A 14,785-nucleotide genomic window follows, 5' to 3' on the forward strand; every position below is an offset into this window, starting at 1 on the left:
AAACTGGCTTTTGACAGCATGGAACCTCTTCTGCAGGAGCAGAGAGAATATTTTCTTCATTTCAGTTTATTCAGCTAGCACAGTTCAATGGCTAGTTCATTCAAAGTTTAGAATCCAATTGGGAGTTGAAAAAGCAGTTTCAAAAAGTAGACATGAGAGGATGAGATCTACTAATTCTAAAACATTGAAGGACATAGGGGCCAAAATTAGCTGAGTTCCCTAACTATAGATAAGTCTTCCTTTTATTTAATAATTGCTAGTTTATCAAAATGTGTTTTTGCATTTAAAATTTTTTCTTTTGTATCCAGCACATTTAAGTTAGTAATATTATTTTTTTAATGTATGTGCTTTTTTGTGCTTTTTAATTGAATTTGCGTTTCCATCCAAATAGATCTTAACACAAATCAGAAGTAAAAATTAATCATCTAGTAAATAAGAAATGGCATCATTCACCATTTTCTAATCATAATAAAAATGTGAAAGTTAAGAATCTGAATAAATGTAGGTTAAGCGATAATATTGCTTAAATGTGTGTGGATATAGCATATCCTCCAGGTTAGCCCTACACACACAGGAAAAAAAAAAAGCACTGAATTTAGTGTAAAAACTATATTTAGTTGCAGGTCAACATGTTGTAATGGTTACCAACACATGAGACTCAGCCTTTCTTTAGGAAAATTGCTAAATTAGGATTCAAAACATAATTTAAAATTATTTAAATCAAGGTTTTTGCTTGCTGATTAAAATCGGTCCACCTAGGACCAAGGACTGTGCTATGCGGCATCTTGTGTAAGACTGCCTGGTTCACGGCAGGATCCAGTGAGACAAAAGGGCTGGGCCATGTGCCCTTGCCTCAAGTAGGGGTTTAGGGAGCATCTGTAAAGTTTAAGGAACTGTACTAAGAAATCATCTCAAAAGAGTGAACCTTACAAATGTTACTCTTATTTCAGTAGCACAGCTGCAGGTTCTCCCTCCAGGGTCCCTTTCGAGTGATATTCTGTTATCATAAGCGATAGAGGCAGAGCTCTCTCTCTTTGTCCTGCCATTTAGGGGGTGGCAGACTCCATAAATCAAGGTACACTTGGTAGCTGGACTTCAAGATTAATTTCTCTCACTTTCCCTCCCTATAACTCTGACAAATTGGCAAGGAAAGATAAAGGCATACTACAGATTCTGGCCACAGGAGTCACCCCTCCACAAAGGAAATTTCTAAGGCTTGATTTTCAGAGGAAAAAGAGGTGCAGGGACTTTCTTCCCCTTTTACCTTGCTGTAATGCAAATCTTCCCAGAGTAAAGATTCTGAAAGGGACAAGAAAGAGCCCAGAAAGTGCAGAGAAGTCTCCTCATATTCACTTATGCGAGACCTGTTCCAGTCTTTGGGCTAGAGCCCTCAGAGGAAGAACCTCAGAGTCGGTTTTTGAGGAGCAATTTGAAACCATTCTCAGGAGTATTATGCGGACTGTATATTCTTCCAGAAATCCAATCCCGAGGCAAATCAGGTATTTGTTACTATTAAGTATCCTGAGGACAGGTGCTTCAGCGACTATAAATGGCAATACCAGGGAAATCCTCCTTTAATAATAATAATAATAATAATAATAATAATAATAATAATAATAATAATAATAATAATAATAATAATATAATATAATGTAAAAATAAACATAATCTAAGGCACTGAGATAGTAGATCAAAAGGAAATACAGACCTTACTGTGGGTCTTGGCAATCTTTGATCCAGTTATGAGTTATAGAAGGTATGTCCATCTAGCTGAGCTTATTGAATACACAAAGTGGCACGAGAGACAGAGGAGATACTGCAGAACAACACTCTGCGTTTTGTCAAGCAAGTATGACGACAGGCTGATTCAGTTTAAAGTGGTTTCCCAAATAGAGAACAGGAAATTTCAAGTGTTGTATCAATGCTGTCAGAAGAATAAATCTTAACCAGAGATATCCACTGTGGCTTACATCTGAGAATTAAAAGCATTCCAAACCAAGACTGACATCCTGTTCTTCCAACCAATTAAAATGCAGTATTCATCTGCTTCAAAATTGATCTCCCAGGGAACAAGAAGACTTACACTTCTGCTTTGTCTTCTTTCTAGTGCCCAAATTCCAGACAGGGAATCTCAGCTGGAAATTCTTGATTGGATTTTCTCCAAAAGCCACAGTTCAGTCCAGGATGGAGACCTTAAGTTCTACCAAAGCATCAGTTTCCATCAATAATTGATCTGATGAACACTTGTTTACATACTATTATGTGACCCTTTCAGAGGAGATACCAGTGTGACATACAACAAAGTTACCAACTATACCTCTTTATTCCTGGGCCTACCTGCCTTTTTAGGGGTGCTTTTTAAAATGCACGTCAATGCTGTTTTTTCTCAAACGGAAAGGGTTCCCATATACGCATAAGGTGTCCCATCCATCAGATTACTGTTCCTGGAAAAGGCCCACAAAGCAGCCATTACGCAGTTCAGATTTTTTGGAACAACATATTTTTTGGAATATCACCAACATCCAGATGATGTCATGCAATCAATATTACTTCTGGGAGTAGTCATAGAGATCAGCTTCCAGAGGCATTTATTTCTATCAGAGGTCAGGATTCAGAAGCCAGTGCTCAGAAGTCACAATGTCACCCATTCTCCAGTCACATCGATCATGGTTCTGATGTCTGGGATAAGAATGAAGGGCTCTAGCAATAACATTCTGTTAAGAGTGAGACTCCATGTGGGTTATTTTCTCCACAAATTTCTAAATACCTTGAGTTTGTTGTACCCATCATTCCTGTTTTCCCTTGCTCCAGTGCCAAGGAATACTTGGAAAGTCACAGCGTGTTGCAGTCAGAAAGGATTGGTGAGGAAAGTCCATGCCAGCTTCAAGAACAGGGAACCTTATTGAGGGAACCATTTTATCCAAGGATAATGGCAGATGAGACCTCCAACAGAGCAACCAGGTTTTAAGAGTCCAGTCCTGACCAGCCAAGATATACCGGTGGTGTCTTACAGCACTTCAGCAATGGCTTTTATCAATAAGGTGGTGCCAGATCTTCTGTGTGGCTGTGAGCTCTGTTCTTGGGTGCATATTTAAAAAAAAAAGAAAAAAAAAGAAATCTGCTGTATACTCAAGCACCTCATATAGAGAGGAAATAAATATCATAGCATCAGTTAAGAAAGCAAAAGAGAAAAATACAGGAAAATGGAGTTTATAGTCCAGTGTCTTCAAGGGGAGAGACAGCCTTGAGTTGCCTGTCTGTCAATGGGCCTATCTGCATCCAGAACCCAGCAAAGAAACTGAAGTGTTGTTCCAGATGAAGAAATTAATAGGCCATAGCTGCAATTGTTCACTTTCTTTCATGGCCCAAAAGCATGACTTTTTGTTTGTTTGTTTGTTTGTTTTGTTTGTGTTTTTGAGTGGGTGGTGTGTCATAACATACTCCAGGACAACCACAAGAAGCAGAGTGAGTGGTGGCTGGCTCTGCATTGCCAAGGGAAGTTCTGGTTCTCATGTCCAATTCAAGTGGCAACCTCTACAGGAAGAATCTGCTCCCAAGGACAAAATTCTGCACCCAAGGCCAGAAAATTAAATCTAACTAAATACACAATATGTGAGCTATATCAAGTAAAATAGGATATTCAGATATGTTTATAACACACTTCTCTTTTAGCCTTGATAAGGTATTTTACAAACAGATCATCTAAAGGGGCTGGATTATACGTATAGCATAGTGGTAAATTGTAAGCCTGGATGGATTGCGTCAATGCAAAGTGGGTCAAAAGAAAAAGTGCTCATTTATTCAGATCCATGGAATCCTCCTGACCTGAAGATTCATACATGCAACATACAAATACAGATGTACAGTGGCTATCTGGTCATTTTTTTTCACACCTTAACTACGTTTTACAAATTTAAAGTTTTGCAGACCTCCTCAACCTCTCCCATTGAATGGATGGGTCTGCATGATATATTCACCCTGGAATATATTTTAAAAAAAAAGTGAGAGTGCTCTCTCCTTGTTTGTTCTTTGTTTTCCTTCCCGGGTTATACACTACTTTTGGACATCCCATTGTAATGGATCTGCGGACTTTCCCTATAAAGAAGAATAGGAAAATTTCTTTCTTTATCCAAAAATTTCTTTTCTTCTAGCAGAAAAGTCCACAGATCAAACCCACCCAGCACAAGGATTATGGTCCTGAGAGATACTTCATGTCTCACTCTCCTCCATTTTCTTTATGGGCACAATACGTATATTTCCTTGAGGTGGAATTTTTACTTGTGGGAACAGTGTATTTGGGGTGAATTTTTACGTTGCTCTGCAGCATGAAATGTTTGTATGATTTTTTTATTTGATTAACCTGTGAATTAAACTTTAAAGGACGTAGCTCTACAAAACAGCTTTGGAAGTATCTTGGACTGGCTAGCTGACTGGGTCTTTGGGAGTGTGGCCACTCCCAGCCTTACTGATTGACAAGTCTGGTTACTGAGTCCACGAAGCTACAAGCAGGAATAAGACCCATTGTACTGGATCTGTGGACTTTTCCCCTAGAAGAAAGGAAATTTTGGGCTAAGGTAAGATGAATTTCCCTATTTTTCATAGATATTGCCACCAAAATAAGAAATGGAAAAAGACAAATTCAGTTTGCCAACAATTCTAATTTGTAAGTCTCCCAAGGTGGTATTTACACAGGTAAGTTTTAAAAAAAAAGTATCATAGAATCATAGAATATCAGGGTTAGAAGGGACCTCAGGAGGTCATCTAGTCCAACCCCCTGCTCAAAGCAGGACAAATCCCCAACTAAATTATCCCAGCCAGAGCCTGTCACTATCCTTAAAAACCTCTAAGGAAGGAGATTCCACCACCTCCCTAGGTAACCCATTCCAGTGCTTCACCACCCTCCTAGTGAAATAGTGTTTCCTAATATCCAACCTAGACATCCCCTACCGCTATAGTATACCATTAAAATGTTAGTGGTGCATTCTATTGAGTAATTTTGTTTTAAACAGGTCTGCCTATACACTTTATTATAATATCAAGAGTAGCCCAGGTTCATCTATAAACTGACTTTCCTAAGAAGTGCTATGTTAACAAGCAATGTGGGTTTTTTTTTAATTGTTGTTTGGTTTCTAAATGCTGATACTTATATTTGTTTTACTGCAATAGTTTTATTCAGATCTCAGTTTAAATAAATTATGGTACATCAGAATAAGAGGCTTATTCTAATAAATTTGCACACTGCTCAACACTGGAAGAATGGAGTGACTATGAGTGTCAGAATATTGCTTAATGTGTTCATTTCCACGTTGATGCTCAGAATATTCTTCTAGCTCTCTATTTCATAGTAGTGCTTTGTGTGAAGTCTGGAGACTACCTTAGTGATTTTGGTGTGCTTATCCATATACAGGGAGTTCTCTTCTGTATGTTTTGCAAGCAAAAATTCTGGAAGACATTTGCAGTCTCTGTATTTCAGTGGTGTATATATATTCTCTTAAATCATGTTTAATCCTTCCTTCTCAGAATGAAGTGCACAGGTTGAAAATGGGTGGGTATTCAATCTGGTGATGTGTTAGCATTAGAACTACTTTAAAACAGTCTTGAAAAATTCTTTTGACCTCTCAAAAATAATTACTGTTATTTTTATTGCAATAGTGCCTAGGACAGGGGCGGGCAAACTACCGCCCAGGGGCCACATCCAGCCCTCCAGATGTTTTAATCCAGCCCTTGAGCTCCCACTGGGGAGCAGGGTTAGGGGCTTTCCCCACTCAGCGCAGCTCCGGAAACAGCAGCATGTCCCCCCTCTGGCTCCTATGTGTAGAGACAGCCGGGGGCTCCACACACTACCTTTGCCCCAAGCTCTGCCCCCGCAGCTCTCATTGGCCAGGAACCATGGCTAATGTGAGCTGCAGGGTAGCGCTTGCGGACAGGGCAACGCACAGAGCCACCTGGTCGTGCTTCTGCATAGAAGCTGGAGGGAAGGACAGGCCACTGCTTCTGGGAGCTGCTTGAGGTAAGTGCCGCCCGGAGCTGCACCCCTGATTCCCTCCCGTGCCTCAACCCCATGCCCCAGCCCTGATCCCTCTCCTGCCCTCCACACCCCTCAGTCTCAGCCCAGAGCACCCTCCTGCACCCCAACCCTTCATCCCCAGCCGCACCACAGAGCCTGTGCCACCAGACAGAGCCCCCCCCACCCCAGTCCAGAGCTCCCTCCTGCACCCTGAGCTCCTGAGTTTCTGGCCCCTCCCCAGAGCCTGCACCCCCTCCTGCACATCAACCGCCAGTTTCGTGAGCATTCATGACCCACCATACAATTTCCATATCCAGATGTGGCCCTCAGGCCAAAAAGTTTGCCCACCCCGGCCTAGGAGCACCAGTTGGTGATCAAGGGCCTATTGGCTAGGTGCTAGACAGATATCATAGAATATCAGGGTTGGAAAGGACCTCAGGAGGTCATCTAGACCAACCCCCTGCTCAAAACAGGACCAATTCCCAGACAGATTTTTGCCCCTGATCCCTAATTGGCCCTAGCATCCTAAAAAAACCAGATTCTTTAAAAAACAGAACGTTATTAGAAAGAAAAAAGGTAAAAGAAGCACCTCTGTAAAATTAGAATGAAAGATAATCTCACAAGGCAATCAGATTCAAAACACAGAGGATTTCCCTCCTGGGCAAAACTTTAAAGTTACAAAAAGAATACCAGGAATACACCTCTCTCTCAGCACAGAGAAAATCACAAGCCAAAATAAAAGTAAGCTAACGCATTCCCTGGCTAGTACTTACTAATCCTAATGGAGTTGGATTGCTTGCTTTCTTGATCTGTCTCCGACAAGCACACAGAACAGACAGACGAAGAACAGACAAAACAAAGCCTGCTCCCTGCAGATTTGAAAATATCTTGTCCCCTTATTGGTCCTTTTGGTCAGGTGTCAGCTAGGTTACCTGAGCTTCTTAACCCTTTACAGGTAAAAGGATTTTGTGCCTCTGGCCAGGAGGGATTTTATAGTACTGTATACAGGAGGATTATTACCCTTTCCTTTATATTTATGACACAAGCAAAGCCACAATTTACACTGGTGAAACGTATTCTGATTTCACAAACGGTATTATAATGTTATTATAGAAGTGTATTTTGTCTCTAACTGGATAACTTGTGATCTAGCCACTGGTATTGAGTGGTGGAAGGGGCTAGACGTGTTTATTGAGAAGGATAACTTGCTTCCCATGAGGGCTTTTTCCTGTTATGTGCTGAGGATGAAGCAATTTGGCCATTTTCCAGTTTAAACATTTAAGGTCCTGATTCACTACTAAATTACTCCAATAGATTACACTATCGTAAAATCAGAGGAACACAGTGATGAATCAGACCCTTATTTTGTAAATTTAATGGAATGTTGTTTAAAGAGATTCTTGCATTGATCATCCACTCAGATCTAATTTTCTACCAGATGTGCCAAATCAACTGAATAAACAGGATTTATTTTCACACACAAAATGCACGTACGGTGTGGTTGCCCTGTTGAACAAAATTTGCTTTGGTCTGAGGAGCACAGTAGGAATACTGCATTTTGTACACAGGAACCATAAATAAGCATTACTGGCTCAGGCTTTTTTCCCATGTCAGTGATGTTACTCTTGAGTCATAGGAATGTAATGGAATGTCTGAAGCTAGAAACTTGCTAATTTAGGACTTATCTGTATTTGATATGAGTCCTGATTTCTGGCATTGTGTGGCAGCAACAATACTCTGCATATTTGTGTAGTTATAATGTCAACACATTTTGAATTTTGTGTAGCTGTTGTGGAAAATATGAACATAGCCAGTGCTAGTGACACTTTTTTTTATATGAATATCAAGCAGATGTTGTTATGGCCTGTCCTAATGTAGGCACTAAGGGTGTGATTCTCACCCCCCCATTCTGGCCCATTTATGCAGCGTAAAATGGCAAGAGTAGCATAAAGAAGCTCTAAAAGCTCTTTTCCCTCTGGAGGAGGATTATGCCAGCACAGAAGCTGTGAAAGATAGCCGAAAGGCTGTCTTCTGAGGATCCCCTCCTATGCCCTGGCAAAGAGGACATGCCTGATTGAGGACAGGAGTGGTGTGTCTGTGACAGGGCTGCAGCATGCAGCCACGTGGAGATTTCAGTTGGTACTGTGACCCATAGAGTAGCCAGGAAAGGCTGCAGCAATTTAAGCCTTGTCTACACAAGTTTTTTTTATATATATATCCAAAGGTGTGAATTCAAACCACTATAGTTATACTGATACTAGCTCTACCCCCCTCCCCCCAATGTGGAAACACTTATGCTGGTATAAAAGTAGCTTTTTTTGGTTTAGTTTGTCGTTTGGGAAGGGGTTTAAGCTGAACCAAAAAAGTCTCACTCATGTTGGAATAAGTATGTTCAAATGGGGAGTTACACCAGTATAACCATACTGGTATAAATGGTAAAACTTCCCCATGTAAACAAGGCCTTAGACAAGGCCCCCACAGCTGTCTAAACTATGTTGGAGAGGACCCCGGGCTGTGAGTTCTGTGCTGTTCAGAATCTCATCCTAAAACCCAATTCAGGAAGCACTTAAGCACTGGTTTAAGTCCCATTGAAGTTACTAGGGCTTAAGCACATGTTTAAATATAAGTGTATGCATAAGTGCTTTGTTGAATTGGAACCTAAAAATAAAAGTTATAGTCTCTCTTGTTCAGGTAAATTACAAATAATTTCTGTGCAGTGAAAACCACCAGAGGGCAGAATGATTTCAGAAATAAAAAGGTTTTGTAATCTTAAAGTGCACACATTTTTTTTGTTTTTCACTTAAGAGAAGATTTGTGGGTGGATGGAAGTTGCCAGTGCACAATTTATATTTGGAATAAGGACAAAAGTATAGTTGATGGATATGACATGTTGCTTTATCTGGTAATTAATTGTCTTTTAGGAAGTGCACAGTCTGCATGCTCTGTTACACAAGCTAATGTGATGCTCACTTTTATGAATTCATTATTCTCTATTATCTTTTATTATGTCTCATCTCTCTGACAGGAACCTGTGATGTAAAACATTTGAAAATTAAAATAATAGTTAAAAGTCTAGAGAACAGTATTTTTTTCTTCTCTGCAGAGACCAGATTCTCAGCTATAACCTTGGCAGACGGCTCCCAGCTGACCATGTAAGTGGGTATCTACAATTCAAAGTTGAGATTACATCTTCCATTCATGAAGGTGAGATTTAAAACCTGTGCACACTAGTGATTGGGTAGAGAAATCATTATGTACTATGACTGCCTGTTACAAATACTAATCCTGTTGTGTATAGTGCCCGTATTATAGAAAAGGTTTGTGTGAGTGATGGACCAAATGTTTCAAAGATTATTATTATTAGTAGTAGTAGTACTACTAAATCAGAGGTAGGCAACCTATGGCACACGTGCCGAAGGCGGCACGCGAGCTGATTTTCAGTGGCACTCACACTGCCTGAGTCCTGGCCACTGGTCCAGGGGGCTCTGCATTTTAATTTAATTTTAAATGAAGCTTCTTAAACATTTTAAAAACCTTATTTACTTTACATACAACAATAGTTTAGTTATATACTATAGAGTTATAGATAGAGATCTTCTAAAAACATTAAAATGTATTACTGGCACGCAAAACCTTAAATTAGAGTGAATAAATGAAGACTCGGCACAGCACTTCTGAAAGGTTGCCGACTCCTGTACTAAATACTAATTTATCCTACTTATTTTCTACTTTTATTATTGCTAATATATTTGAATGTCCTTAGCATACTGTATTTTCATTGTAGAGAGATTAGGAATTGAAAAGGATATATGAGGTCAACTAAAGTGTAAGAACATCTCTGAGGATATGTCTACACAGGAACTAGACTCCCATGGCTGGCTTCTGCCAGCTGACTCGGGTTTATGGGGCGTGGGCTGTGGAGCTATTTCACTGCTGTGTAGGCTTGGGCTGGAGCCAGGCTTTAGGACCCTGAGAAGTGAGAGGGTCCCAGAGCTTGGGCTCCCACCCGAGCCTGGAAGTCTACACAGCAACGAAACATCCCAAGCCCCACAGGCTCAAGTCGGCTGGCCTAGGTCAGCCAAGGGTGTCTAGCTGCTATCTAGACATACTTTCATCCCTGGTCACAGGGTAAGTTAAAGGACTTATGGATACAGCAGAGTCCTGAGCGGGGCAGGCCCTCAACCGGAAGGGGTGTGGCCTCAATGGAAAAAGGCAGGGCCTTTAAATCACCCCAGAGCTACCAGCTGCTGACTGTCTGGGAACCCCAGGGCTCAGGGGTGCATTAAAGGGCCTGGGGCTCCGGCCGCCACGGAGCTCCGGGCCCTTTAAATCACCACGGGAGCACTGCTGCCGCTACCCCAGGCGGCAGGGCTCGGGCTAGGGATGGGGTAGCAGTGGCAGGCTCCAGTGGTGATTTAAAGAGCCCAGTGCTCCTACCACTATGGGGAGCCCCTTCCCTTTAAATCACCGCTGGAACCCAGCTGCCAGGGCCCTGGGGCTCTGGCAGCCGGGCTCGGGCAGGGATTTAAAGGGCCTGGTGCTCCTGCCACTGCGGGGAGCCCAGGCCCTTTAAAGCGCTGCCGGAGCTTACCTTCACATCTGCTTGTGACCCTCCTCCCTCCCTGGATTACAGGGCCCAGGCTCCAGCCCCAGCTCAAACATCTCAACTGCTGGTTTTAGCCCTGTAGCACAAGCCTCACGAGCCTGAGTCAGTTGACCCAGATTCTGAGACTTGCTGTTGTGGGTCATTTTTGAAGTGTAGACATACCCTTACTGTCCATGAACTTTAGATCCTTCTTTTCTAAAGAGAAAAAAAAAACAAGTAAATATAAAACTGTTCTGTACAGAGCGTGATATTTGTATAGTTTTTGGCTGCCCCATAAGGAGACTGTTGCAGTTAATATCGGTCTCAGGTTCGGTGCAGATCCTGCTCTTAGGAACATGAACACAGACTTTAGAAAACTGTTTTTTACCTTGCTTTGAATGTTTTGTAAAAGAGCCAATTTTGGCAATGTGCTGAATATATAAGAGCAGGATGGGAGTCCTTCATAGTGATACTTCATGCATATTGTGTTTCCTTTATTCGATAAAATAGGTTAAACTTATATTGAGCAAATTCTATAAATGTTGGTCCTGCATGGGTAGGAGTGTCAAGGTTTTTCCCCCACTTTGAACTTTAGGGTACAAAAAATGGGGATCTGCATGAACACTTTTAAGCTTAATTACTAGCTTAAATCTGGTACGCTGCCACCAGCCAGAATTTAGTGTCTGGCACACTTTCTGTTCCCCCAAAACCTTCCCTGGGGAACCCAGACCCAAACCCCTTGGGTCTTAAAACAAGGAGAAGTTAACCATCCCCCTCCTTTTCCCCCCAGACTTTCCCCTCCCTGGGTTGCCTTGAGAGGCTTCACACCAATCCAAACTCCTTGAATCTTAAAACAAGGAGGAATTAACCACCCCGTCTTCTTTCCCCCCACCAATCCCTGGTGAGTTCAGACTCAATCCCTTGGATTTTAAAACAAGGAAAAATCAATCAGGTTCTTAAAAAGAAAGCTTTTAATTAAAGAAAGAAAAAAAGTAGAAGTTATCTCTATAAAATCAGGATGGAAAATGCTTTACAGGGTACTCAGATACATATAGACCAGAGGGACCCTCCCCCCAGCCTTAGATTCAAAGTTACAGCAAACAGAGGTAAAAATCCTTCCAGCAAACAGACACATTTACAAGTTAAGAAAACAAACATAAGACTAATCCGCCTTGCCTGGCTATTACTTACAATTTTGAAACATGAAAGACTGATTCAGAAAGATTGGGAAAGCCTGGAATCACGTCCCGTCTCTCTCAGTCCCGAGAGTGAACAATGAACCAAACAAAAAGCACAAACAAAGACTTCCCTCCACCAAGATTTGAAAGTATCTTGTCCCCCTATTGGTCCTCTGGTCAGGTGTCAGCCAGGCTTACTGAGCTTCTTAACCCTTTACAGGTAAAAGAGACATTAACCCTTAACCATTTGTTTATGACAAGGAGTATAGATTTTTTTTATTATTATCGTAGAGTTTTTTTCACTTCATTGTTTGTATACAGCGAATGGGTATCTTAACAGAAGTGTGTTTTTATAGCATCATGTTGTGCATAGATATTAGAATGAACTGAATGGATGTATTCATGTGTTTCATTCCCAGTCTTTGTGTTTCATTGCAGATGCTTCACCAGAAACAGTTGGTACTTTGCTAGAAGTGAACTCTGTGAATGAAGACTTAGGAAGCCCTTCTGATGATGAGGACATGCCAGCAGGGAACCATGACACGCTTCCAGTTTGTTTAAATGGCCCAATCCTTGAGGAATCTGTTGGAAATGCACTCCTTACGTATTCTTTAAGGACTAGTACAACTCTAGAAATGGACCAGGAGGAGTTAACCTCTACTGCTGCAAGGTCATCACCTAACAGAGGTCGCCAGGACTCACTGAATGACTATTTGGATGCAATAGAACACAATAGTCATCCTAGACCTGGGACATCTGCCTGCAGTGAGCGTTCACTTGGGGCATCCCCAAAACTAAGAAGCAGTTTTCCTACTGACACAAGACTTAATGCTATGCTTCACATTGACTCAGATGAAGAGGAGCATGAGCTGCATAAAGATCTGGATATTCAGTCTTCCTTGGAAGAAGAGGGTGGTTTAGTAATGTTTAATGGTGCTACAAGGAATGTTGAAGGAAATTTTTTAAGTTACTCATTGTCAAATCAGATAATGCAAGGTCCTGCAGAGGATGGGAAAGTGCCAACCCTCAAAACTCCTTTGCAGCCCTCTGATAACCAGCAGGAGACTCTCCAAGGGCTTCCACCATCAGAGTTAGCAGGAGAAGATGGTGAAGACCAGCCAGATTCTCAGAACAATCTGTCAGTAGAATGGGCTGGCAGTGAATTGTGTGCCTGTCAGGCGGCAGAGCAGCCTACTAGCAATGCAGACATGGGAGCTTCAGACTCTGCCGTTGGTAGCAGAAGAGGTATTAGTGAAACAGAATCCATTGACCAAGGATCTGAACCTTCCCAGGTATCCTCAGAAACTGAGCACAGCGATCCTGCTCGCACAGAAAGTGTCAGTGAGGCCAGTACCAGACCAGAAGGAGAGAGTGATGTGGAAGGGGCAGACAGTTCTTGCAATGAAAGTGTGACTACATGTCTCTCCTCAGTCAAAACTCGGTGTTCTTCTTTTGAAAATGCCAGGTTTTCTGAGACTCCTGCCTTTTCTTCTCAGGAAGAGGAAGAGGGAGCTTGTGCCACCCATGTGACCAGAAGTGAGCCTGCTGCAGAAACACAGGACTCTGTGTGCACTCCTGGCTCTTTACCTGTGGTGCGGTTACCCAGCAGTCAAGAGGAGGCTCGGCAGCTAGCTGAAGGAGGTGAATTACAGGACAGAGATGACTCAGAAGAAATTTGGCAGAGGAGGAGGAGTCTGCAGGCTGCAGTTGCAAGTAGCCAGTGTCAGGATGAAGAAACTGAAGGTACCCAAGCTGCTTGCGAGGAGGGAGCCTCACAAGTTGAAGGAGCTAGTGGAGGTAATTATTGTGGAAACAATAAATGGGACTTTTTTTGAGTGAGAAGGCTTTTCTGCAGTCATTAGAAGAGCTGTTTAAAAATACTTAATTCATAAAAATTTCAAAATAGTTCTGTTCTTGGTGGGTTTTGAAATAGTCTGATTTAAAAAAAAACATTTTAATAGTATTTTAATCAATTTGTTATGGTTTTGAAAATCCGATTGAAAAAAAACTGGAATGGAAAGTGGTGTATCTTGGAAAAGAAATCAGATCATGTTACTGTGTTGGCTAATCAAAATTATTAATGGGGGGAAAAAACAAATCAGAAAACTAATACATAATAAATTGAGCTCCTGGCACTTTTATTGTTTTGTGGAAAGGGGAAAACAAATCTTTGTGCATCATAAAGTGCAAAGAGAACAAAAGCTCTATTTTTTGAATAATTATTTATCAGATTTACAGCTGATTCCCCTTTCATTCACCAATTCTGACCTGCCCAAGCATGTCTCTCCATGGGAAAAGATTTCATACATTCATTCTATTTACAACAATTACTTGTAAAGCTAATTTAGGATTTAAAAATTGTATGTCATAGCTAACTTCAGCATAGGTAGTAATATATTATAATAAATAACTTGCCCCTAGTCACAATTTACCATGTATTCGTTCACTTCCTTTTTCTGGTGATGAAGGGGGGACTCTTGGGAGTTCTTTGGTAGCCCTTCATCATCATATTTGAGGAGGCCTGGGATGGCTGCCTGGGATGGAGTTGATCACATGCTGGATATTGTTACAGTAAGTCATCCGTGCCAGTGAAGGCTTATCTCAAATACATCAAATACTTCTGAAGAGCAACATTTAGACTTCTGAATGTACCAAATTGCACCAAAATATCCCTGGGAATGATATTCCCAGACTCTCTCAGAATCCTCACACGTCACCTACACAGAATGTGAAGTTCCAGCCCCATTAAAGTCAGTGGAAGTTTTGTCGTTGATTCCAGTAGTGCCAGGATTTCACCCAGAGTGTACAAGTTGTGTATACTTTCAATATGGTTGGTATATTTTTCAGCAACAATGTGTAAATCTTTCCAGTGAAGTGCGCTTAGTAATATAAGATAGCTTGACAAATGGCGTTGTCTCTTCCCATCGGTTATGAGTATGAACTTTTATTTAAGGGAACAAACCAATAAGTAGAATTATTTATTCCTTCTCTTACTGAGCAGCCCTCACCCCTTGC

At 41.4% G+C, this 14,785-nt stretch overlaps 1 protein-coding gene across 1 annotated transcript in view; it reads left to right on the forward strand.

Moving 5' to 3' along the window:
- Nucleotides 1-14,785, forward strand: part of HECW2 (HECT, C2 and WW domain containing E3 ubiquitin protein ligase 2) — a 253,750-nt gene that overhangs the window by 163,029 nt on the left and 75,936 nt on the right. The window contains 2 exon segments of the mRNA XM_030580447.1: nt 9,111-9,211; nt 12,209-13,567. Coding sequence (XP_030436307.1) covers nt 9,111-9,211; nt 12,209-13,567 — 1,460 coding nt within the window.

The sequence above is a fragment of the Gopherus evgoodei genome, chromosome 11 (genome assembly GCF_007399415.2).
Source record: "Gopherus evgoodei ecotype Sinaloan lineage chromosome 11, rGopEvg1_v1.p, whole genome shotgun sequence".
Classification (NCBI taxonomy): Eukaryota; Metazoa; Chordata; order Testudines; family Testudinidae; genus Gopherus; species Gopherus evgoodei.